Source organism: Gymnoscopelus braueri (genome assembly GCF_963280865.1).
Source record: "Gymnoscopelus braueri genome assembly, chromosome: 9".
NCBI classification, from domain to species: domain Eukaryota; kingdom Metazoa; phylum Chordata; class Actinopteri; order Myctophiformes; family Myctophidae; genus Gymnoscopelus; species Gymnoscopelus braueri.
Window position 1 is genome coordinate 44989893 of NC_137610.1, and position 27668 is coordinate 45017560.

Below are 27668 nucleotides of genomic sequence, written 5' to 3' on the forward strand. Positions count from 1 at the left end.
TATCTGACTCCAAGTCTTAGGAATTCATTATTGGTTCGAGTACACACAGCGCAACACATATAAAGGCCACCCAGATCAGTCTTCTAACCGGGCGGGGATAGGACTGATCTATATGGCTGTACATTTGGAATACATGAGATGTATGTAATATCACACCCATTCTAGGGCTAACTATAACTATACCCCACACACACACACACACACACAGTTATGACTGATAATACATTTTATTTTCAAGTGATTTCCTCTAGGAATAGTAAGGCTGTTGATAAAACTTTCTAATACATGCAATGAATTTGTGACTAAGTTTGACAACCTGAAACTCTGCTAAATATCACTGCTTCACAGATTAAAGACAAATATATAAATGTATGAATAAATAAAGAACAAAGATGTAATATTGATGCTGCTATACAACAACAAAATAGTCATAACATCCACACTTGCTATATTAATAATCCGAGATCAAAAACTCATCTTAAACTGTAATTTACCGTATGAATTCCATCTTTATTCAAATTCTGGATATACTTGTTAGAAAACCCCTCATTTTCAAAGCTGTCAACAATTACAATTTCAAGTCCCAGTTCTTCGGTCATTACCGACTGTCAAGTCAGTAATGTACAATGTACAATGACAAACACAATGTACAATGACAAACACATTCTAAAACAATGAATGCCTAAATGAACTATTAGAAAACTGTAGGCATATTGGTTTGATAGTTGGTTGAAAGTAGACATATGGCAAAGAAAATTACATAATGGTATTACTGTATTTCTATTCTCCTCTCACAAATCAACACAAGTCACTTTAAGCATAATTAGGGAGAAATAATAAAACAAAGACTCTTCAAGACCAACATTCAAATTGTATTAAAAAGTAACAGTGTTACAAATACTTTCATTTATCTAATGAAATGGCCTGTATTATTTTAGTATTAAATTGGGTTTGGTTTAGGTCTGTAAAATTAAATAGCAGAAAAATAAACATTTCCATATGAGATTGTTGTGGTGTTCTAGAACGTATAACAGTATTTCCCCCCCTTTAATAGAACAGAATTTGGGAGAAATAATTAAACAAGGCAATTCTTCCACAATCCCAACATTCAAATTATACATACAATATAACGGTGTTGCATTACTATCAACTCATATAACATGTATTATTAAAATGAAATAGGGTTTTGGTTCAGTTCTACAACATTAAATAGATAAGGCAGTAAAAGAAACATTCCCTTCGGAGATTATGTTTACTTGTGTTGTTCTAGAAAGCTTAATTCTTATCAGTTTTGTAATGATCCAGCTCCAAGCTGTTTCTCTGGGAGCCATTTTGTCAACAGCTCCTACTTGACCTGTTTTAGACAGTGGTGGCATCAGCTCCAAACAGCTTTTCTACCTTTACAGACACATCAACAGGCATCACTCTGACTGTGTGGAACTTACAGTAACTCATAAGGAAAGGAAAGAGCCTCTCCTTGAACCCGTGGCTGAATGTGTGTAGATGTTCTTTTGTATCACAATCAGAGAAAGACAGCTCCCCTCTGCCCCAGTCCAGCTGTATTGTGATGGCCTGGGGTTTGTGGCTGACTTTAACATTAGTGCGTTCTCCGTACAGGACTGTAGCCTCGTATTTACCATCTCGACACGACATCAACCAACCTTGTTCTTGCCTTGATTCCCCCTGGACATCAAGGCAAGATGATTTTGATATCACACCAATATCCCAGTCCTCAAGTCCTACCTCCATGTCCCAGCTATGAGTCCCTGAGTCAAAGCCCTCGGAACCCAGGATACCGTGTCTGCAGTTGATCCTCTCTGGGTTGTCAGGAAGCCGGCGGACCCTCTCACCTGGACCGTATCTCACACTGGTCAGATCCTTGGACAGAATCAATTGAGGTGGGCCCGTATTGGGGTCCAGAATCACAGGACTGTAGGAGACCAACTCCTTCATCTTTTCCCAAATGTTGAAGGCCAGGTTTCCGAGGTGTTTGGACACATCTATCAGTGATTCTGAGACCAGCTTTGGATCCTGCAGCGTGCACTGGGCCCTTTCTACTGTGGTCTTGTAGTTGTCCAGAAAGAAGATGTCTTCAGCTTTCAGCTCCTCCTCTATGGCTTTGATTTTGTCATTGAGGGTCGTTATTTCTTTACTCAGTCCATCAATATGATCTTTAATTAACTGACTCTTCTGCTCCTCTTCCTCTTGAAGTGCATCAATCCTGGTCTCCTCTTCTTCTTGTAGCAAGTCGTAAAACCTCTTAAATTCCTCCCTAATCCATGTCTCTGTGAGCTGTGCCTGCGCCTTCATGTAGGTTTCTGTTTTACTGCACTTATCTCTTATCTCAATAAAGACATCCAGTTTCTGCTTCAATGGTGTAAGCGCTTTCCTAAGTGCCTCCTTGTAATCCTGGGCAACTTCATCGACTGGACAACACTCATGAGTTCTATGTCTTTTGGAGCTCTGACACACCACACACATTGGCTCTTGGTCTTCCAGGCAGTAGAGTTTGCGTTTCTCGCCGTGCTGCAGGCAGAGAAACCCAGGCCTTGCTCTCCGCTCTTCCTCCTCCAAGAAGGCCTGGCAAAGGTTCTTTAGAGCCAAGTTACAAGGAGGAACACTCGTTGCGGAGATACTCCGACACACGGGACATTTTCTCTCTACCTGCCGCGGCCTCCAGCATCGCTGCAAACAGATCTCACAGAAGCTGTGGCTGCAGGCGAGGAGGACTGGATCCTTAAAGATGTTGTAGCACACAGGACACGTTAAATCTTCTTTCGGGAGGGTCGACACAGAAGCCATTTTCTCTCAAATAGAAAACGTTCACTTTCACAAAACGAGTCGAGTAAAAGCGCTCAAACTGAATTCAACGGAGTTTTGTTTGCGTCCAAAATGTCCAAGAGGCGGCAGGAAAACAGTGACTGTGAGTATCGTCGCCCAATGGATACGTAACATCCGGTCTGTGACTTAACAATAAGAATCCTTGCAGAGCATTTGAAGAGATCTTCATGGACTGGAGTTTAATTTGTAAGTAATCGAGTCTTGTAAAAGCGCTCAAAATTAATTCAACGGAGTTTTGTTTGCGTCCAAAATTTTTAAGTGGCGGCCATAGAGGTATAATATAACGGTGGCAGCTGGAAACTGTGAGTATCGTCTTTATTTTTAACTCTATGGTATCGTCGCACAATGAAAACGTAACATCCGGTTTGGGGCTTAAGACAGTGTTGCCATGTCCGCTTATTATAAGCGACTTTGGGCTTGTTTGTCGTAAAGTCGCTTGTAAATATTAGTAGTTGCGGGTTGCGTTTTTTTGGGCTTGTTTCTAAAGCGTAGTTGCTTATTTGGGCTTGTTTCAACATTTTAAAATTATTATTTAAACCAGTGGTTATCAAATATTTTCATGTCATGGACCCCCCCAAATATATGTTTTTGTTTTTCAAGTTTTAGCAGATAGCAGATCTACAAGCTCACAACGCGTTGCATCGCCACGCCTTGTGAGCTTGTAGATTGGAATAAGATCCTTGCAGAGCATTTGAAGAGATCTAATGAAGAGATATCTCTAATCTCTACTCGCTCTGGATCCTCATTGGTTATAAAGTGACTCTCGTTTCTTTCCAATAATAATAATCATAATCATAATAATCATAAAATAATAATAGTGACCACTTGTTGTTGGGGTATTTGTATTTAGGGTAGTAGAACATTTGCACATACATAGAACTTGTAATAGTATACAGTACACACACACACACACACACACACACACACACACACACACACACACACACACACACACACACACACATATTATATAACCTGATATTAATTTATGAATGTGAAATTCTGCCAATATTCCACTTAAAGTCTACATTATGAATTGTTGCACAGAAATGAATGATGAAAAGTACCCCAGCCAAGTATTTACCCTTTTGATTAATTGAATACTTTATTTGCAAGTTTGGGAAACAGCACGGCAGTACAGTCACAAAAGCTATGCTATAAGGATAATACAAAAAGCCCCGGGGGGGGCGCTTGTTTCCATTGTGGTCCTTTGTACTCATTAATCAAGACATAATACATTACATATCAACAACAACACTAAAATACATTCTAGATATATTAATAGAAAAAAGGGGGGTGGGGATAAGGGGCAGAGGATGACACTCCCACTGTGCTCCTTCCGAGGAGCTCGCTGAGGGAGTGCATTGTTTGATTCTCTGGGGGCAACATAGTGGATAAGATTACCCTTGTGACACCCCAGCATCCAGTGTTCATACTCCCCTTTCCTCTTGACAGTATTCACACTCGTGCCCAACTCATCCAACCCTCAGAACAGGGAACCAAGACCCATTTATCAGGCTTCTCTTGTTCATCAGAATGATGCTTCATGCCTCACAACAAAACATCTACAGCAAAGAATCCAGCCAAAATGCAATGATTACATAATCTGTAAAGTACTGTCTGTATTAATCCAGTTGACCCACAAAACAGTAATGATATTTTGTGTAACTGTTTTTGTGGTAAGGCGTAAAGATGGACATTTTCATTACAGCGAGCGAAGAAAACAGTGAAAGAAAGTCTAAGCATGTTTTAGCTTGCAGCGGGACTGTAAAGGATGGCATGATGTCGGTCTGTAGTTCTGTGCCCTTTGCTGCCACACACACATGATATCTCTGGCTGGATTGCCACAGAATATACTCTACTTTCTACCTTCTCTTACTCCAGAGTCCAGACAGTTTTGATATCAGCTCTGGCATGTCCCTTTCTCTTGCCAAAAATAAGGGTTGCACGACAAGGTATAAATTAAGTCTAAATACAGTTAGGTACATCACCTTTACTACTACTACAGTATTACTACTATTGTTACTACTTTACCTTCACTGGTAAGATCCTCACAGGGTAATGAGGACAGGTACTGCTAAAAGCAGGAAAGAGTCTCTCAGTGAACTTGTATCTGAAGGTGTGTAGATGTTTGTCGCCGTCACAGTCAGTGAATGACAGCTGTCCCCATTCCCAGTCCAACTGTACTCTGATCCTCTGGGGTTTCTGGCTCACTGTGAGATCAATGGCTGGTTGTGGTGGAACTTCAGCCTTATAATCACCATCTAGACACCAGATCATCCAGTATCCATCCTCTATGGTTCCTTTCTTCTGAACAGACTCTGACATCACACCTAGCTCCCAATATCTGCCATCTCCAACCTCAATGTCCCAGCTGTGAGTTCCTGAATTAAAGCCCTCGGAACCCAAGACATGAGCCAATTTATCAAACCTCTCTGGATTGTCAGGAAGCTGCTGTCTCTCTCCACACCTCACACTGGTCAGATCGTCAGAGAGGACGAGTCCTGGATTTGCAGTATTGGGGTCCAGAATCACAGGGGTGTAGAAGACAATATCCTTCATCTTGTTCCAGACTTTGAAGGTCAGATTTCCCAGGTGTTTCGCTACATCGATCAGTGCTCCTGAGACCAGCTGTGGGAAAGAGCCCATTGTGCACTGAACTCTTTCTACTGTGGTCTTATAGTTCTGCAGGAATGAGATATCTTCAGCTTTAATTTTTTCCTCTATGACTCTGACTGTGTCTGAAAGGGTTGATATCTCTTTTCTCACATCATCAATCTTCGCCTTGATCATCTGACTTTTCTGCTTCTCTTCTTCCCTCAATACCACAATCCTGGCCTCCTCTTCCCCTTTTAGAAACTGGTGAATCGTCTCAAATTGATCCAGAATCTTTTTCTCTGTGTTCTGGGCCTGAACCTTGATCTGTTTTTCTGTTTGGTCAAAATTTTCATTAACCTCTTTAAGGATCTTCAGCCTCTCCTTTGCATTTCCTAGTGCTTTCTGAATCTCTTCCTTGTAATGGCAGGCAGCTTCTTTGATGGGACAACACATATGGTTTTTATGTTGTAGAGACATCTGACACACCAAACACATTGGCTCTTGGTCATCCTGACAGAAGAGTTTAAGTTTCTCACCGTGCAGACTGCAGAGAACCTCAGATCCTGCTGAAGGTCTTTGGATCTTCTTATTTTTTAAGGCCTCACAAAGGTTCTTCAGGGCACGATTACAAGGTGGCTCCCCTGTTGAGTATTCTCTACAAGTTGGACAGTCCTTGACTGCTCTCCCCTTCCAGAATTCCCGCAGGCAGGCTTTACAGAAGCTGTGACTACAGGAGAGAAGAACTGGATCTGTGAATATATCGCAGCACACCGGACACGATACATCGTCTTCTGAGAAAGCCAAAGAAGCCATTTCCTCTTGCAGTATCTCAGCCTATTTTGATAACTCTCGGGAATGTTACTTTCTCTTTCAATCATATATACAGTAGCAGGTTAAATGAGTCAACTGCAGTTTGAAGATACAGGTATTACCAGTCTCCTCTCCTGTATGTGTACAGTAGTAAATTTGTCCTTTCTCATCGTGAGTTGTTGAAGTGTCGACGACGACGACGAGCAGGGAGTGTATCTATTAAACACTGAACTCATGTGACACATAGTGAAACCGTGGTTAGTTCCCAAATGGGTTGATGGTTACAGTGCATATATTCCAACCCAATTTTTTGAAATAGTAAAAGATTTGTGGCAAGGGGTATTTTCAGTTTTTTCATGATTCAAAGTTTGTCAGCATATAAATACTGTATACTTTATATTGAACTTTACAACTGGAAAAGTGTTATCTTGGCTATAGTAGAAAGTTGTTCCTTTACCATAACCTCCCCTATATTACAGCTGTCTCCATTGGTGGTGTTTAATAAAAGGCAGCTCAAATAAGCCTTGTTCATCATTATGAATAAACATAATATGAATTTGTTTATGAATGTAATATGTATACAGTAGATATCTTTGTGATAACCAACCCCATGCTGTGGATGGCTGATACAAATCCTGATGAACATGAAATGTTTGAATGAATATGCAAGGTATTTTTAAATGAAAAAACAAACAAACAAAAAAACTATCTCGGTACTGAGGCTATATGCAAGGTAACTCCAGTCTGACAACAAACAATTTAAATCTTGAAAAAAGTGTGATCTCATACAAAAGGGGTTTCATGTCAACACTATTTCATTTGTTTCATCTTTAGGGTGATGCTGCATAAAAAAACAAGGACAAATATTAATAATAAAATAATCATCATCATCATCATCATCATCATCATCTTACAACCTTTAACTCTATGATTACAACAGGCTACCTCTATCTCCGTGACAACCAGTTAGCCAATCACAGCCATGGCGGACCTCCCAGACAATGGGGTCTGCTCTACAGTGTACGGTACCTGATGGAAAGGAGTCGTGTTGATTTCAGAAGTCATGATGGCGTTCACTTCCTCACTGCAAGGTAAAATAAAACATGTCGTTATTAACATTACCTATCGACTCACCGCCGCATTACATCGGGATTCCATTTAAGGACCAAATTCTTCGCCTGAAAATAGGCTGACTGTTGCTTGTTATCATTTGGGTTAAACTCAAATTGTCTAGTCTGTCAGGCATTCAAGTAGCTAGTTAGCTAACAGTGGCTAGCCTACGACATTTACCAATTGTGGCCAAATTGTGCCTCTTCTATCTAAAATCTGAGGGGCTTCTCATGCATATTTGTAATGTGTACAAAATGACCTTCCATGTTTCCCTGTTTATCAACAGGGGAGGACCCATGGAAGTCTGGAGTAATGACAAGATAATTAGCTTAGCACTAAATGCAAAACAATGTTACTTTCAGGAGACAATATTTGGGTTTAATAGCCTCATTTTTGCCTCTCTGCATGACGTCAGGGAGAGTTTATGAGGCAATGTTTTACTGGCTATAGCAGCTTCATAACGACATTTTTTAACTGGGCTTAAGTGCCATTCACCCTGAGCTATAAAGATAATATCGTTCACCATTGTATTTTCTTTTATAGTCAGTGTAACTGTGAACTCTGCCATCCACTTGACTTGATAAAACTATATTTTCTACAGTTATAGTTAAAGTGCTCGGTGTGAATGACCCATAAAGCTCAGCTCACCTTCATCTCTAAGCTAAATGATGTCTGTCCTGTTGACAAACCTACGCTGGCTGTTGTCCTGTTGTGTTGTTAGTAATAGTATATGAACAACGTCCACAAAATTACTTGCATTCCATCTTCCGTTAGGCTGACTTTGTTTATCTAGCCAAGACATTTGGATCAGAGCTCATGAGCTAGGACACCAGCTAATGTGGGTTTACAAGATAAGAGTCGTGTTCAGTAACTCAGCTGTTGTAGTTTAGCAAATACCTCCCTACTTTAACTTGATATGAATTGATTGCAACCATGTTCTAATCTGTATGATTTATTATATCATATGAGCAGATAATCATGTGTTATAGCAGCTATACATACTGTACTGGTTTTGTTTTAACCTACTACTAAACGCTACACCTGATGACTTGACACACAACTTTAGGCTTACCATATATTCCCCTTCCCTGGATGAGGCTTAATTACTGATATAATTCAAGCTAAGTCAACTGATGCTCTTTTTAATTCAATTTCTTCTTCGCACTCACACAGTTGCGCACATTATTTACACATTTCTTTACTAGGCTATTCATTTACTTGCCACCAATGCCAAAATCCCACTTAATCTGGAATATTCTTAATAATGTAGTTTGACCATTGAGATGAGAGTATCCCAGAGTCAGTACTGATGACCGGTTTACCAGGCACAGATTAAGTCTACCCCCGATTAGTTTCTGTGTCAGAGAAACCAACCCAAGAGTTTCGAAATTAGTAATTGTGATGACCGTACTTAGCAAAAATAATCAGGATAATCATCACTGCCACTGGTACAGCCCTACGTCTGAACAACATGTGAGCAACAATAGTCCATACAGTGTCTAAAGACAGAGGGCAGTGACTCTATTTTTATGGTTTTGAATCTTTTGATTACTGTTTTGGGTTCATACCAACATAATTTCTACTAAACAATGTATTATCCACCCACAATCTTTTTAGCAGGACAGGACATGAAGTTCTCAGTTCCGCCACTTATACAGTCACTGTAGTACTTTGATTTTTATAAGACTGTGGTCATTAGAGCTTTGTTTTAATACTTTTTCCTTCCCATGTAGAGCACCCATACAGCCACCTCATTGACACACTCGATGATGGCAGTCTTAAATTCTTCAACCCACAGAAGCTCAACGATCCCAGATACAGTGAGTCAACAAACATCTCCCAGCATCCCCAGCCTCTGAACCTTTTTGAGAGTAGCTTTTATTTGCAATGGTGCAAGACAAAAACTTCTGTGTTCTTAGGCTAATAACTGTTTATGGTTCATTCATTGAAAGTTCCTTTGTTGATGCAGGGTTTCTCTTAAAAGAATGTTCTACCAAAACAATTTATTACATGGCATTGTCTTTTGGTTGGTTCAGAAAGCTCCACAAAATGTATTTACTGCCGCCACATCAAGCTCTGGCCAAATAATATGCACAGACTCTCCATTGAGCCGCAACTTAATGTATCAAATCAGTCTGATTCAGACCCAGTAAAGAAAACATTGTGTGAAGGTTAAAGCTTCACCCAAATGAGTGAACTGTGTGGGTAGTTGAAGGCTTTATTGTCCCAAAACAGAAAACTGTCTTGCAGCAGAAAAGAAATATTAACTGAACCATGCATTGTGTAGAAAATCACCCATACAGCATCAGTACTAAGCCATGAGGTGGAAACACTGTTGGTTACAGTTAGGCAGCTTCATCGCACTTGGTATGAATGAGAATTTCCCTTGTGTCTTGAAGAATTTATTGGTCGGCAGAGGCTTAGGAGGAAGAGCGGTTGTCTGGGAATCATAGCTTCTCCTGGCATCATGTCAAAGTGTACTTGAGCAGGACATTGAACGGCTGACTGCTCCCAACCAGCAGCTTGGTGCCTTGCTTGGCTGTCTCCGCTACCAACCGTGAATGGAATGCATACATTGTAAAGTGCTCAGAAAAAAGGCTTTACATGTAAGTAGGTTAGAGTGGCTTAATATCGGCATCAGCCGAGAACAAGAGAATCTCTTTTTCAATGTGCTAGACCCCTGGGAAATGTATTGCTGAGGTGGAGTGCAACACCTACCATCAGCTCCCAGTACTTACTTACACATTTTAGTTACCCAACACGTGCTACTCATACACTGAGTTGGCGGTGCCTGGGAATCAAACCCAGAACCTTGTTGATAATATTGCCTGCATGCAATCGGCATGAGGGCTTCGGTTTTGTTCTGTTCTAGTGTGATGTTGTATTAATGTGGTATTTTCTGAATCGTTGTTTTAGAAAATGACCTTCTCCTCCCCATGTTGTATGTGTTTTTATTCACCCTGTTCAGAGGAGCTACCTCTGTCCATCCGTGTCCTGTTGGAGGCGTCCATCCGTAAGTGTGACGGCTTCTATGTGAGACAGGACGATGTCCAGAACATCCTGGACTGGCAGAAGCAGCAGAATGTGGCAGAAGTTCCCTTCCTTCCAGCTCGTGTCCTCCTTCAGGACTTCACGTGAGTTTGATGTCTGTAGTTTGATGTCTGTCGATGGTGCATTGGTTAAGACTAATTTAGATTAAACGATTAATTTAATTTCGATTTCAATCACGGCTCTCCACATCTTACTGTGTCTGGGTCTCTGGAGACAACTGTACAGAAATGTTACCGAAACTGTGACCCAGATTTAGTTTGTTAAAAAATATTGAAATTTTTATTGAATAATTGTTTATATAATCGTGATCTCAATATGGCCCCAAATAATCGTGATTAAAGGTTTTGCCTTAATCGTGCAGCTTTACTGTGGAGCATGCTCTTGCTAACCTGTTTGAAATATGCACCCCATAGTTTGAAGTCACCAGATAAATCTGATTAAAATATAATAAAAGATATTGAAGGCAACCATGATAGGGAACTGCGGTAAAAAACTGTTGAAATCATTGTCCACTAAAGGGGAAGAACAGGGGTAGATGCAAAGTCTGCTCTTATTTTTGCAGCTTGTTTTGTGTTTTACTGTCAAATCTATTTTGTGCTTATTAAAATAACACATTTTCCATCTAAATTGATTTGACATGGCAGTGCATAAGTTCTATCTCTTGCGAGCCTTCTTTGGCTCAAGTGTCGTCACCAGTCTATCACTACATCATGCATGCATGAAAACAGGTACAACTCCTAAACACAGTTTAAGTTCTCAGACTTAAAGAGATGTTTATGCATCATAATGATATCAATAGCTTGATAAAACCTTGGGCTTTACGTGTAAAAAGAGAAATAGGACTCCTGTCTGTGGGGATACACATGTTAGGTTAGATTTGAGACCCTCCCAATGACAACCCAGCAAAATTCAGAAGTTGATGAAAGTTAGCTCTCTAGCTTCACATCAAGGCTCGTTGATACGATACATTTTTCTTCAGTGAGAAAAAGACACAAGATCCACTTAGTCAGTCTGGGGATTCAACCTTGCGACCTGCTTGACACATGCTTCTGTTTCTCTCTCTGTCAGGGGTATACCTGCCATGGTGGACCTAGCAGCCATGAGAGATGCAATAGCAAAACTCGGTGTGGACCCTGGCCTGGTGAACCCTGTGTGTCCCACCGATCTCATAGTGGACCACTCACTACAGATAGACTTCAGCAAATGGTAAGGTTTCTAAACTCTATATACTAGTGTGTGTGTGTGCGTCTAATGACTAGGTGCTAGAGCATTACCTTAAAAAAACACAGCTCAGTATGATGATAACATTTTTAAACAAAATGTAATCACTGAGTACCACTACCTGCAACTTAAATGTCTCAAATCACTAAATTGTTTTTTATACTACTACAGTCGACAGCCATTAAAGTCTTTCTTGGAGAATCTTTTACACTGAAAGCTCTGGCGAAATACAGTTGAGATGTTATGGGTTAAATAGTAATTTAACCACTCGAACCCTAGCATCCTTATTCTGGGGCAAATATTTTGGGACAATAGCTGAACTACAATCTCATATCGCATTGTAATGCAGATTTTCGCCTTCTATTTTTTTTTAAAAGCACCCTACTTTGGTGTTTACGGCCACTTACTTTGCTGGGGGACCCAATGACTCATATTGCTATGGATACATTCACCTGAATGGCGTGCAGAACCATTCCATGTCGAACAAAAGCGCCATGGAGGTTCCCATGGATTGATTATTTCCTCTTCCGTATTTTGACACGGAAGCACAGTGATGCTATGAATGGAAATGTCCGGTCTATACTTTCATATTTCTATGATTTGATTATTCAAAATGAATTTGATCAATTTAAGTTCAGCACAATATTTTTACAGGTACTGTCGACCTCCATGTCAGTAGGTGAATTTATTTGAATTGACCTCCTCTCATCTTCTCCTCAGTGCCATACAGAATGCTCCCAATCCAGGAGGAGGAGAGGGCCAGAACCCTAATCCCAGCCATGGACCTCCTGCCCCCCGCTCCATGCCTCCTTCTAGACCTCCCCTTACCCCTAGAGGAGCAGCGCAGCAGTGTGGGGGAGGCCAGAGGGGGCCCTGTAGTAAATCTGGTTGCAGTGAAGCCCCAGCGATCTCCACCTCTGGACGAACGTCGACCACTGTCCAGCAAATAGAAAACACACCCCTCCTCTGCCCCTTTCACCTGAAGCCCGTCTCTGAGTAAGTTTGCTCACTGGCTACAGTGTGATTTGTCACATGGTTTGCAATGCAGGAAATGTAACCTATTCATTCAGATTGAGCCAATGAATGACAGCTGTGTTTGGCCGGTTCATGGCCGCAACCCACATACTCTGCTGTGCTGCTCATTCCACAAATGTGACAATTAAAATGGAAATAAACGGACTTAAAATGTATTTCCATGAAGCATTGTTACAATAGAGACATAATCTATAAACATACATTTCCGAACTTTTTATTTCATGTTTAAATATGTCTATATTTTTTTATCTGCAGACCAGAAACAGCCCTGAAGAACCAGGAAATGGAACTGACAAGGAACAAGGAGAGGCTTCAGTTCTTCAAGGTTGGACCACTTGCAAGCATGTGGATATTGTTTTTTATCCAGCAGCCACAGTGGCTGATGCATTTTAAAATGGAACTCTCTTTAGAAGGATTTGTAAAACTTCAGACCAGATTTGTAAAAATGGTCTGAATGTGGCCGTTTGGGAAGAGAAAACATCCAAAACTACCAGTTAGCTGGCTGGTGTTAAAGGACCATACCGGTGGTCTTGCATTTATGTTTTAGCTATTAGCTATTGTCCCCAAATATTAGCTATTGTCCCCAAAAAAAAAAATTGGGGCTTTTTCTGCCTTTATTTGAGAGGAAAGTAGGCTGACAGGAAACGGGGAGAGAGATGGGGGGGGGGGGGGGGGGTCGAACCCGTGACACACTGTAATACTGGATTACTAGCCGATGTGGTATGCGCCTGGACCGCAGTGGGCTACTGACATTACTACCGATAATTTTTTAAAGCTTGGATTTTGAGGAAGCCGATGACTCCATCTCATCCATGTATATACGGTAGCATCAGTTAATTTCAGTACAGTATGAAAATGTATTTGCAGACTTGAAACTTGCTTGAGATAGGTAAATCCAACACACTATCATTGTCCGGTTAGTTTGTAAAAGTTTTGTTATTGTTGTATTTACAGTAAACAATTCAAATTGATTTGAAAAGTCTAGCTGAAAACAGTCCCTGTAGAAAAGATTGATTACGAATGAAAATCAAACAACCATGACTTCTTAAATGAGCACTTACCCATGTTTGGCCATCATTGTGCATGGTGGCTTCTACTGACTTTCCAAACAAGGAAATATTAATTCTGTTAAGTGAAGCTGTAGAATATTTGTAATTTAAATATTTGCCTGAATCCCAGTTGGATGGGTTTGCACAACACAGCTTTCATAACTCCCTCTCATCCATCTATAAAATGTGCAAATCCGGTCAAATATCAATCTTGGTCATAGAAAACTATTGAACTTTGGTAATGAAAACGTATTGGAACACTGCTCAACCACTGTCATTGTGTTCAGTCACTCAGGGAGGGAGAAGCAGCTAAATGTGTCAGAAGTCATGCTGATTGATGGTCATCTCTCTGCCTCTACCCTCCTAGTGGTGTTCCAGAGCGTTCCAGAACGTTAACGTTGTTCCTCCAGATGTGGGTGCCGTCCACCAGGTGAACCTAGAATATCTGTCCCGGGTGGTGCAGGAGAGCGATGGACTGGTGTACCCAGACAGCGTGTTGGGAACAGACTCTCACACCACCATGATCAACGGACTGGGAATCCTGGGATGGGGTAAAAGTTATTCCCATTTTTAAAAAAAATATTTCAGTGGTTCTCAACCTGTGGGTCGGGCCACATGAATTTGGAGGGGGGGGGGTCCCCAGATGACAGTAAATTGACAATTGAAGGACTTTTAAGACATTTTTAATACCAAAAGAAAGATTAAATGAAAAAAAAGTAAGTGGGAAAAGTAATCAATAAACTATACTGTCAAACATTAGCCAAATTTGTAATTTTTTAGAAGAAAGGGGCAAAAAATCTACAAGCTCACAACGCATCGCATTGCGAGGCGTTGTGAATTTGTAGATCAGCGATTTTCACAATACCCGTATTTATCTGTGGAACTGAGTCAAACTAAATGTAATGCCTCAACTCCTACAATTCCAAGTGCTTGTCAAGGTGGGCGAGTCGCGGACTGAAAAGGTTGAGAACCATTGTTCTATTTCAGCGCATGTTTCATATTAGTTTTTACTACTCAAATGCCTTGTATCAAACAGGACTTGTGTCTAATGCGAGAGTGTCAAACTACTGGCCTGCGTGCCTGATCAGGGGGGAGTCCAAGCTGCGGAATCTGGCCTGACTTGTGTCTAACGTGAAATGTGTCTAAATGTGATTTGCATTCAGGCAGACGGTAGATGGCAAACCAGATATCATTTTAGTAGAGAGGAGCAGGATGATAAAATTAGGTCAGCCCGGCAGAAAATATCTGTCGAAATGTCGTCCAAAGTTTAAATGTTTTCATAAATGCCGTCCTTCGCAATGGAATTTCCAACCAGATGTTAAGTAGCTCCCTGCGCTCCCCTGCGCTTTTTGTTTTGTCTATTTTTCAGACAAACATCAACAAGGGATACACCATGTGCAGTTCTCCTTTCACTATCATGTTGGAAATGACCTTACATTTTGTAGGGATTTTACATTTGGTGGACGTTTAACATTAGCAAAATACCCTTTGGTGGAGTTTTTTGTTGTGTAGTTATCTTGCCGTGGTGTAACTCCATTTATTGACGAAATATCTTAAATAGTTTCTCTGTTGATTCTAAATTGATAGTCCAAAATACCCTCCCCATTGTACGGCGAAACAGGTTTAAAGTCAGACATACAACACAGTATTCTTTTAAAGAGTAAAACTGATTTTACTATTTGAATTAGGAAGAAGATCCAGGTCCGAATCACTGTGTTTGTGATTTTGTGTCAGAAACGATGATATTACCTACAAAATGCTGTCAGGTTTTGTTGCAGATTCCACCTTGTTTGCATTTTTTGTGTGCCAAAATTGTGACTTTGAGACCTGTTTCACCGTGCAATGGAAGTCAATGGAGAGACTGGATTGGATTATCAATTATTTATTAGTGGAGGAACTATTGAAGAATGATATCTTGTCAATATTTGGACTTACTACATCATGGCAAAAACAACACTACCAAAGTGTAATTTTGTTTAAATATTGCAGTAGAATATTAAAATCTAAGTTGTTTTGGAGCTTTGGAGACTTTCTTGACAGACCTGTGCAGAGAGAGAAATCACAGAGAGAGAGCAGGGGAGTGACATACAGCAAATGGTATGGCCGGCCGGGGACTCACTGTTACACATTAGAGTCATTCAGCTATCCGGTCGACATTCAGCTATCCGGTCGACACAAGAGAAAGCTGCATTTTATAGCAACATGCATTACTAGAATGATTACATAAAAATAGACACAAATACATTTTATGTAAAATATTTTATTCCATTCTTTGTAAACAGTAAAACATCTCTATCACACGTTTCATTTTGCTGTCCTACTATTACATTTGTTTTGCCGCCAAGAATGTCTGCTGTCTACCATCTGCCTGAATCCATAGGAACACGGCATTACATGACTTGTGTGGTACCCGGGTCTACGTTTTATGTATCATCAGGTCTGTTTTAATTTATCCTCATGTGTTTTCTGTTAACTGCCCTGATTCAGGTGTTGGTGGTATCGAGTCCGAGGCAGTGATGCTTGGACAGCCCATCTCTCTGACCCTGCCCCAGGTGGTGGGCTGTAAGCTCTCTGGCTCCATTGGCCCTCTCACCACCTCCATAGACATAGTCCTGGGCATCACCAAGGTAATAGCACCCTGCTCTTTTACTGATTTATATTTATTCTACATGTTCAGAACTTAATTATTCCTAAAGTAGTGATTCTCCAACAATTAAGTCAGGACTCATTGAAATGAATCATTCTAATAAACACGTGGCCTCCCTATCTAATCTTTAGCTATTGATAGTAAGTTATTATTTGTGCAGTTTGTGAACGAAGCTGCACAAATCACTATGTGGTATTCAATGGTGAACACTACAGGCTGGCTGCATGTGTGCATAATATTGATTAGTGTGGTTCCATCGGCATGTCCTTTGGCCAAATGGAAACGACAATCTTTTTCTTTCCTTTTTACATTTCTTTAAGATATTCTTTAGTACCTTTTTTTAGCATTTCTATCAGACAGCACAGTGTCATGAGAAAGGAAAGAGGTAGAGAGATGGGAAGAAATAAGATACATGACAGGAGCCGGATTCAAACTCGGGTCCATGACTAAAAAGGTGCATATATTCAGTGCACTGGCTGAGCTACCAGGCACTCCCCAATTTGTTTTATTTATAAATAGTTAAGCTTCAAATTCAATACAAAAGTGCTTCACAAGAACAATGTTGATGTCGAGATTCACTGGAAAAAAAGTATGTTTTACATGCATACAATTTTTATTTTGATTCAACTTTCACACTTCATGAGTTTCACTTTCACTTCATCAAGCACTTCTTTTGTTACTTGAAGTCATGGACATAGCGGCATATGCTGTGCAGTGTACTTTTGAGCAGGCAGACATACATACTGTACATACATACATTCTGTATGTATATACAGACAAATCCTTTTCTAGACAGAAGACTAGTCTTGCTATTTTTGCTATACCGTTGTCGCTATTTGCACTTCCCACTACAGTATGTACCGTAAATAACATAATGATAAGGGGGAAACTGAAACACATTAACAGCTCAACAACTTTCAGATCGCTGAGTCTTGGAACTATGGTAGCTTCCACAAAAGATCTCTTCCTGTTTGAATAACTTCCCCAGCACCTACGTCAGGCTGCGATCGGAGGGAGGTTTGTGGAGTTCTTTGGACCTGGAGTTTCCCAGCTCTCGGCTCCGGACCGTACCACCATCGCCAACATGTGTCCAGAGTACAACGCCACCGTCAGTTTCTTCCCCATCGACCACGTCACATTAAAGCACTTTAAACACACAGGTAGGCCACACCAAAGCACTGTAAACACAGAAGCAAAGAGGTCTGATAACACCAATACTGGCAGCCAAAACAAAGAGTCGTTTCAGGGTGGGGTTCAACTGGCAAACCAGACACATCCTGTATGAATCCTGTTTCTGACTATCTACTGCTCAATATTTTCTACTATCTAATAAGACAAAAACAACACCTTGAAATAATATTATACAAACACACACAAACATACAGTAACATCACACACACAGGACTTTGAAACAAAGTCACTATTTTTTGTGTCAACTGCTCTAGCAGTGTGTTTGATTGATGTAAGGCAAAGCTCTTCATAGACTGAAGTGACTTTGGAATGTACATGGCTTAACAGGGCAGATATGTTATTTATACTGCACTGTGATCCTATGTATATCTTAGGTCAGTCTAATTGTCTATCAAAAGTCTTTTGTAGGAATGGATCCATTTTACTAGATGTAGAATCATTTGTCATTGTCTAAAACAGCGACATCAGTTTAACACATTGACCGCCAGAGGTTAATCTCATAATGTACTCACCAGTGCCAACGTTTTATTGTTGTTTTTAGTTTTTTTCACGTCGCCATAGATCTTGTTAAAATCCTTAAGATTGAGCCGTACACGGTCTGTTTACATCGGCGACATCTCCCTGCGTGTACCAGTCCAAACCACGTGTCAAACGGAGCCGCCATGTTTGAGTTCTGACCGTTTATGTTAACATGGGAAATGCGAGGATGAAAAACTACATAGGTTTACAGGGGTTTTTGTGTACGACTTAGAATGGAGGCAGACGGGAAACAAAAAACGGGATCGCACTTCCGGTTGACTTCGGGTGGTGTTACACTGAAAATGGTCCCCCTAGAAAATTGGAAAAAAAAAAAAAAAAAGGAAAAAGCACCACAGCCCGTAGGCTACGGGATCGGCGCTTAACCGTTGGATTTAACGGCCCGTAGAACTACGGGCCCGGCGGTCAATGTGTTAAGGCTAAATTCAGCCTTTGCTGAAAATTCTCTGAGATGATGCCATTATATTTTCCTGTTCCTTGCAGACTTTAACCAGGAGAAACTTGAATTAATGGAGTCTTACCTGAAGGCAGTGAATCTGTTCAGGAGTTATGAGGACTCCTCAGAAGACCCCACCTACTCAGAGGTACCTCTATAGATCCCTGTACACAGTCAAATCCTGAGTGTAAATTTAACCCCTTAAACCCCAGCATCCATATTGTGGGGAAAACCTTCGCAGAGCTTGTAGACATTCTATCTTTGGCGAAGAGATTTGGTGTAGAGGGAAGGCTATTGGGTTTAAGGGGTTAAGAATGGTTACTGCAGGGACAACTGATGATAATCAACAGAGGAATCCAATCCATAGGAATTTGTGTCCACGTAAAGAACAAGTGACAGGCCAGTGTATTGTGTGTCCACTGTCTAGGTGATTGACATCGACCTGAGCTCCATTGTGCCTCATGTGAGTGGACCTAAGAGACCCCAGGACCGAGTCGCTGTCAGCAACATGAAGGAAGACTTCCAGAGCTGTCTAGATGGGAAGGTAATTTAAGCACATTGAACCCTAGCATCCCTATTCTGGGGGCGAACATTTTATTTGGCGAAAATAGCATAGTTCTGCACAATGAGTCGCAACGCGTTGTGAGCTTGTACATCGACTAGTTTTGCTGAAGAGATTTAGTCTTGAGGGGGAAAAAGGAGCAGACCGGGTATATCCCAACCTATATAAGGTTTAAACACACAGTAAAGTAACAACACCTCAGTTTGAAGTTTGGAAGGGGTTCCATTGCCAGATTTCCAATGCTTTTATGCCGTAGGTGATCAGTGCTGAAAATATGGTTAACACAAGCCAAAAGGAGTATCATGTTTTGTTATTAGGCATGATGTGCTTTTTTTCCTTTCATAATTTGTGTGTGGTTCAAAAACCTTTAAAAAAAAAGTTATTTGACAAGATTTTGTTTATTATTATAAAACGTTAATATTATTATTTATTCAGATAGTTACAGTGAGAGAGACGGGCCTGCTGTATAGTAATACAAGCATGTGTGGTTTACTCCAGGTGAGTTCGAAGGGGTTCAACGTCTCCAGAGAGAAGCAGGATGCCCTGGTTCCATTTGTCCACTGTGGGCAGCAGTACCAGCTGGCCCATGGCTCTGTGGTCATCGCTGCCGTCATAAGCTGCACCAACAACTGTAACCCATCCGTTATGCTGACCGCAGGTCAGACCTTCGTCCACTTTTGCTAAAATGAATGACTTTTTTGCTTGCTTGTGTTGTGTGTAAAAGTGAGAGAGAGATGTACTTATTTTCTGCTACTGTCTACTGTTTCGCACATAGAGGTCACAAGTTCACCTATTCACAGTGACAGGCATCGTTGTTATTGTTGATTTCTTAGTTGGTCTTTGTATTTTCTTCTATTTGAAATGAAATCCTGATTTTTTTCCTGTTTCCCTTTCCGTTCTTATATTTCTCAGAGACGGGGTACTACTCTGTCTCCTCATTCTCAAAACAAGTTGCACCTACCGTACTAACCTGATTGGCTGGTGTGTTGATTGACAGGTCTGTTGGCCAAGAAGGCGGTGGAGGCGGGGCTTACAGTGAAGCCTTACATAAGGACTAGCCTGGCTCCAGGCAGCGGAATGGTCACTCACTACCTCAACACTAGTGGAGTACTGCCTTATCTCAGCCAGCTAGGGTACGGTACACGCACGCACGTACACACTCACGCACGAGCACACATGCGTGTGTGCGCGCACACATACACACACACACACACACACACACACACACACACACACACACACACACACACACACACACACACACACACACACACACACACACACACACACACACACACACACACACACACAGTCCTGCTGAACTACATAGAGCACCGAAGTCTGACGTAATTTACGCATCCTTACCTGGGTCACGTTCTTCCCCCCATTCTGAATTCACATAGACGTGTTTAATATCCCATACAGTATAAGAAATGTGGTCCAAAAATAAACAAATGAGCCCAGCGGTTTGACTCAGATGGATATGAAGCATCAACTGACTGAGAAAATGCTAATGTTACAGTCGCCGAATTAAATAAACTTTCACCAGAAACAGACTGTATCAAATATGAGTGACTGACTATAGTAACCGATACAGAGCCACCTCCCCGACAATATCGCCGTTTGTTTATTTTTGGACCCACAATTCTTATATGAGACGACCTAAGATGACCAATGTTATTTTCCATAGAGAAAATACTTCCGTGACCCAGGGGATGAGCGAGTGACGTCAGGACTTCGGTACTCTATTGCCGTTGTCCTTTATTAACAGTATGTTGCCAGTAACATCTGAAGTAACAGTTTTACTTCTGTAGGTTTGAGGTGATTGGATATGGCTGTGCCACCTGTGTAGGAAACACAGCACCTTTACCACAGGCCGTTGTAGACGCTATCAAACAGGTGGGAAAACACATTTATAGTTCATACTTTTGTAATCTGTCTGCTTAATATCTTATTGCCGTTTGCTTGATTAAAGCACCTTGAGTTATTGTTCTCCAACAAGAAGTTTTTTTTAGCTGGATTCATATACTGTATGTCTGGATTGAGTTCTTCTAGTAATCAGGTTGGTTGGCTTGGTTCCAGGGGGACCTTGTGGCCTGTGGGGTGTTGTCTGGGAACAGGCATTTTGAAGGCCGCCTGTGTGAGTGTGTCCGTGCCAACTACCTGGCTTCACCCCCCCTGGTGGTGGCATACGCCATTGCTGGCACCATGGGCATCGACTTCGACACGGAGCCCCTGGGTAAGGACGGAGAATCTTCAAACCATTTACTTCACATGACTTTAGTTTAACTACTTAAAGGAGCACTAAGTGATTTCCCCGTAGGTTAGTCCTTGGGTTCTAAAACAGCTGTTTCTTGGACTATACTGTATTTTCTACACCGAGTTAGCACTTCTGGTCACATGGTCTGAATATGGCGGCCTTCATGGCACGGGTACTCATGCTATGTAGAATAAAATTGCTTGTTCTATGTCTACGAAACCGTTTCTATATCATCTCATGATACTTACGTATCATGTAAGTATCATGTCTTACGTATCATGTCTTCAATAAGAGAATCTCCACTTACCAGGAAGCTGAGCTGCTTCAGTGTTTAATGAATCACAACTATCTAGAGCCTGAGCGATGGCAGATGTTTGGGTCAGATCCCGATTTTGGAGAGTCCTAGACCAGTGGTTCTCAAATGTTTTTGCCCAAGACCCAAAAGACAAATTTGTCTCCCTGGGACCCAAACTAGTGAAAATAGCAGTTCAATGTTTGAACTTTATATTTAATTTCGGAACATGTTAGATTTTTTTCTTACTTTTTGAAATAATAACTATATTTATTTTGTAGTAAAAGAAAAGGGGGGAAAAAAATATTTACTCCGACCCACTGTTTTGGAAACTGTGTCCTAGACCACCAGTTACCAATGTTTTTTAAGTCTGTATTTGAGGACATTTAATATAATTAAATAAGCCCAAATAAAAAGATGCAAATAGGGCTCAACAGTGTGGTGTGTTTCTGTCCACAGGTGTGACGTCAGAGGGGAAGGAGGTGTACCTGCGGGAGGTGTGGCCGTCCAGAGAGGAGGTGCAGCAGGTGGAGGAGCAGGAAGTCATATCCTCCATCTTCAGGGAGCTTCGTGCCAGGATGGAGGTTATTTCACTGGATATTCTTCTCTGTTCCTTGCATGACTTCAGGACTTCAACCAAATAAACACAAAGGGTTTACCGTGCAAGAAGTCTGTAACATTTAGTTTAGTACCATGTGTTATGATTCATGGTGTTTTGATTGCATTGGATTAAGAAGAGATTTTAAACAGAACACTTAATTTGTACAACTAATATATTGAGGCAGGTTTGAGGCAACACCTGGGAGCCCTGGTGGCAAAGACTCCTTCACTTTCAGTGTTCAGTCTTGATGTTGGAATGGCCAAAGGGGTCATTCTAGAGGATCCTGGGCAGCAGTCCAGCTCCTCTGAGGTGCAACATTTTTGTTATTGATGTTCTAATCCTTGTTTTTTGCGTCTTCCAGAAAGGGAACACATTCTGGAACAATCTGGAGAGTTCCGACTTGGTGACCTTCCCATGGGACCACAAGTCCACCTACATCCGTCATCCTTCTTTCTTCAGCAAACTGGTAGGCCTGCTGAGCTGACTGACAAAGCCTTTCATTTTATTTTCATCTGTTAGATTTGTACTGTGGATAATGGTCTATAGAAGGCACTTAAAACAGTCAGGATTTGTCTATAGAAGGCACTTAAACAGTCAGGACTGTAAGAAAACGACTTGATAAAACGAAGAGCTGATTTAATTAGTTCAGTAGAAAAAGCTACATTTATCTATCAGTATTACCCGTTTTAGTTTTCTCTGAAGAAACTGATCTAGGTGGATTTCCCTGCCTGTCTGTTATCACTGTCACATTCATTCCAGTAAGCTTGTGTTCTAAGTGTCCCCCTTGTCTCGTGTCTGTCTCTGTCCCAGACTAAGGAGGTCCAGTCTCCAGTGTCCATAGAGAACGCTCATGTCTTACTGTTCCTGGGAGACAAGGTGACCACAGATCACATCTCTCCTGCTGGGAGCATCGCTCGAGTCAGTGCTGCTGCAAAGTACCTGATCAACAAACGGTCAGTTTGTCCACTGCTGTACTCTGTACTCTGCTGTACTGTTTTTATAGATAGTAAATGTAGTTTTCACCAGAATTTTAGTTGAAAATAGACTATGTATTGATGTAAAATGCAGAATTAATGCAAGATTAATTCCATTCTTAATTTCAGTTTAGATGTTCCTATAGATCCTTTGGTATCCACACATATCACAGTGTCTAAATACAAATCATGCAATATAAGTTTTGTTGACCTGTCACCAGGCTGACTCCCCGGGAGTTTAACTCGTACGGCGCTCGGAGAGGGAACGATGCAGTGATGACTAGAGGAACATTCGCCAGCATCAAACTACAGAACCGCTTCATTGGAAAACCAAGTCCCAAGACGCTACACATCCCATCAGGACAGACGGTGAATCTCACAGCACACATCATCATCACACATGCTTATACCGTTGACTGGTGGGTGGTAGTGGCTTAGGAGCTAGCGCAGCCGTCTGTGATTCCATCCCGCTTCGATCCCTGACTCCTTCTGGCTTTGTGTCAAAGTGTCCTTGTGCAAGACATTGAACCCCTAACCTTTTCCGATGAGGGTGGCACCTTGTATGTTGCCTTCACCGTCGGTATGTGAATGGCTGAATGTAACGCACATTGTACATCTTTGGATACATTTAAGGCGATATAGAAATGCAGATCATTTAGATGTTTCAAACTGACAACAATAACAGTGAATGTTCCAAACTTCTTCCTGGATACAAAAAAAGAGCCTTATTGATCTGTTGATAGCTTATCTAGCTAGATACAATGTCCAGTAGTTACTATGGAGAGAAAAAGAAAACACGATAGGATTGAATGTTTTTGGAGTATTACATAAGTACGCGGACACTCCAAGCTACGCAAGATCGATTTCACACATCGTTACGTTCTGGACTGTATCACCTGAAAAATTAGAACATAACACAAGCATGCGTAGGGTTTCCATAGCATGCAACAACAGAATGAAGCTGTCTTCTTAGATTTTTGTTCTATTCTGCTCCATTCTTCATAATATAGTAGGCTGTAGTTTCAAATATAACTATGTGCGTTTATTAGCTCCACCGGTGCTTAACAGCGCACGTTGAGTATGTTTACCAGGGACGCACGTTTATGCTGGCCAGGCATTGTCATTCGCATTCATATACATGCGAGTATGTTTCAGCCTGTAGACCAGTGGTTCTCAAAGTGGGATCCAGGGACCCTCAGGGTTCCTATGAGGGGGTTCCAAATGGACCCTTACATGGTCTGTAACTCTGAGAGTGTACACATGTACACTTTGGGGGGTATGGGGGTCGTTGAAATGAAAAGGTTTGAGAACCACTGCTGTAGACTGATGCTGATGTCATCTCCTGTTCAGCTGGATGTATTCGATGCTGCTGATCGTTACCAGAGGGACGGAGTTCCTCTCATCATCCTGGCGGGGAAAGACTACGGCTCTGGGAACTCCAGGGACTGGGTGGCCAAAGGACCGTATCTACTGGTACAAACATACACAAATTGCTCACACATTACAAACATACACAAACTGCACACACACAAACACAAACAAAATGTAATTTACTTACAATCTGTCTATTGATCTGAATACAAAAAAAAAGGATTTCCTGTTCATTCAGAGTATAACGGGTGTTTGTCACATGGTTACCAGTTGTTTTTTTTGTGTTTCTTAGCTGTTTATTAACCCATTGTGTGTTTGCATCCCTGCCTACACTACAAGCATACACACACACACACACACACACACACACACACACACACACACACACACACACACACACACACACACACACACACACACACACACACACACACACACACACAGTGTGCTCAGAAATAAATAAATACACAGTGCTTAGGAAGAAATAAATACAGATAGAGACATAAACCGTTAGTTACATAGGTACAGGGTTATACTGCAATAATAGTACAAAAAAAAGATAAACCAATCAGGTTTGAAGCGGTTGTGTTGTGTGGTCCATAGGGTGTGCGGGCAGTCATCGCAGAGAGCTTTGAGAAGCTCCATAAGAGACAGCTGGTGGGAATGGGCATCATGCCACTGCAGTTCCTCCCGGGACAAAACGCAGATTCTCTGGAGCTGACTGGGAAAGAGAAGTTCTCCATCACCCTTCCTGAAGAACTGACACCGCAACAACAACTCACTGTCAAGGTGAGGCTAAACATTTCATCTAGAATGTTTTCATGTTTAAATTTAGTTTTTGTTTGTTAATGAAGTAGTCCCTAACTTTAATGAAGAAAAGGGGAATGTCCGCACACGATAGGCTGCTCTCCCGTCTTTTTTAAATGTTTTAACTAAATGTTTCACTTGATTAAGTCCTGCATGGGTGAAACGTTGTTCACTTTTGGTTAAAATTTTTAAAAAGACAGGAGAGCATCCTATCGTATGCGGACATTCCCTTTTTCTTTGCTTGATTATTTTTGGGTCCAGCGCCGTGTTTAAAGAAACTGTGGGGCTGTGCATATCCTACCCTCTTTTCATAGTCCCTAACTTTAACCACATAAACCCTCTATACTTAGTAAACTTGACCTGAGTTGGCTCTGTACTTGGCCTGCTCTTTTTTTCCCCTCTACACCAAATCTCTTTGAAATTTATAAAAAATAGCTGAAAATAGCCGAAAATAGCTGATCGCGATGCCTTGTGAGCTTGTAGATCTGCTATTTCCGGCGAATGTGCCCCCCAGAATAGGGATGGTACTGTATGGTTACCTGGTAGCCATCTTCCAGGGTGCATCTCAGCTGCTGAGGTTAGTTTCTGCTCTGTTCTCTTCCAGACAAGTCTAGGGAAGTCCTTCTGTGTCACAACTCTGCTGGACAGTGAGATGGATGTCATCTTTTATCGCAACGGAGGGCTCCTCAGATACGTTGCCCGGACAATGCTCTGAAGAAGAAAAAAAAGTTTCTCAACCAGTGGCACGAGATGTTCACAAAGAACACATTCAGTGGAGGAACTACAGTATTTGTACATTGGTTTCCTGACTTCATGGCCAATTCAAAATAATAGGTGTCCCAGTGTGAAACCAGTACAAAGCCAGTGACACGTCCTTTTACAGCTTAGTTTTTGGGCTGACATCGCACATCTGCTGTGGGTCCTCCCTGTCGCTGGAACTTTGATGTCACAGCTAGCAATCAGGCTAGCTACAATTCGCCACTGGGCTGTAGCATGGTGATGTCACTGCTAGCAGCCTGAACGCAGAGTTTGTCCAGAGGCTGTCTCCGTCCACCTGAGGGAGAAATTCTGCTTTAGACACGCCCACTTCTACTTTGCCAACCTAAAGCATTTAACATTTACATTTCTACCATTTAACTGACAACCTTATCCAAAATAAGTTAAAATGAATACATAGGTTGCAGTTCAGGGTGCTGAGTGTCCGAAAGACAGGAGCATTTAGTTTGTCCACTAGACCTGGACGCTCCGCATCCTAAAGACGTTTTTTTTTAGCTTTATGGGACTGGACAGTGGAAAGAAACAAGACAAGGATGGTAGAGGGGGGATGAGTCAAGACGTGACCTGAGACAAACTCAAATTAGACTAGGGCCTACCTGGTACGCCTACTACGCCACCAGGACACCCCTGTTGCTGGACCAGAACCAGATAGCAGGATTTGCTCTGACAGGACAGATATGACCTCCAGACTGAAGCCCACACAAGACAAATAAACTGAAATGGTGCTTACACACAGGGGACCACCTCCAGTGTTTTCAACATACATCCAATGGCAGCATCGAGGAGAGAGAGAGAGGGTGGCTGCTGCTCACTGGTACAGCCATGATTATTTGCCGCTGCCACCTGAGTTGAAGGTTGTTCAATTATTCTAGCTTGCTGCCTACCGTAGGTTAGTCATGGCAACCACACTGGTAAAAACCATGGAGGAGGTAACTATACTGAAATCCCAGAACCCTACATTTTGGGACAGATCTTCACTGTTTTACAAAGACATTAAAATAAATGAGAATGTGGAGCAACATTAGGTTCAAAGTTGGATTATCCAGAATTAGCCAAACATGTTAATGTATCAACACTTGCTGTGACCGCAGGGCCCAACCCTGCATGCCAGCTATCACTAATGTCACTTTTCTACTGCATGGTAATTCAGCTCGACTCTAGTTGCCTGTTTTGGTTTTCCATTAGGCAAAAGTACCAGCTACTTTTTTGGTATTGCCTCTGTCGAGGTTCCACGCAGGCTGAGGTGATGCCAAAAGGTGACATGAAAACACTGCAGACTACTGATTGGTCAGAGAGAATCATCACTAGCGATGGACAGACTCCCCCATACTGCATGGAAGCTCCCAAATACTGTTAAACTTCTAAACTAGCCGTTGGAGATGTGAAATAAATCCATATTGAGCAACTGCATAGCCTATTTCTTGCCTAAAATGTTACCAAAAGCTATTTCTGTTGGACTGTACATGTGAAATACAGACAGCATTCGTGATCGCGTTAC

General features: G+C 41.5%; 3 protein-coding genes across 3 annotated transcripts in view; 1 reads left to right on the top strand and 2 right to left on the bottom strand.

Moving 5' to 3' along the window:
• Positions 1-27668, bottom strand: part of adpgk (ADP-dependent glucokinase) — a 270498-nt gene that overhangs the window by 162351 nt on the left and 80479 nt on the right. The gene's annotated exons all lie outside the window — the stretch shown is intronic.
• Positions 257-6443, bottom strand: LOC308092342 (uncharacterized protein). The gene is made up of 3 exons (XM_080438193.1): positions 4868-6443; positions 4326-4383; positions 257-2805 (listed from the first exon to the last, which is right to left on the bottom strand). Exons 1-3 carry the CDS (start codon positions 6250-6252, stop codon positions 1360-1362), a joined length of 2889 nt encoding a protein of 962 aa, XP_080294319.1. The 5' UTR covers positions 6253-6443; the 3' UTR covers positions 257-1359.
• On the top strand, positions 7303-27578 carry ireb2 (iron-responsive element binding protein 2). Its single transcript, XM_080438787.1, has 22 exons — positions 7303-7340; positions 9093-9179; positions 10328-10493; positions 11479-11616; positions 12352-12627; positions 12922-12991; positions 14083-14266; positions 16203-16342; positions 17351-17522; positions 18574-18674; positions 18954-19070; positions 19587-19746; positions 20086-20221; positions 20903-20987; positions 21171-21327; positions 22100-22224; positions 22603-22707; positions 23052-23194; positions 23437-23584; positions 24566-24688; positions 25190-25375; positions 25998-27578. Exons 1-22 carry the CDS (start codon positions 7313-7315, stop codon positions 26106-26108), a joined length of 2958 nt encoding a protein of 985 aa, XP_080294913.1. The 5' UTR covers positions 7303-7312; the 3' UTR covers positions 26109-27578.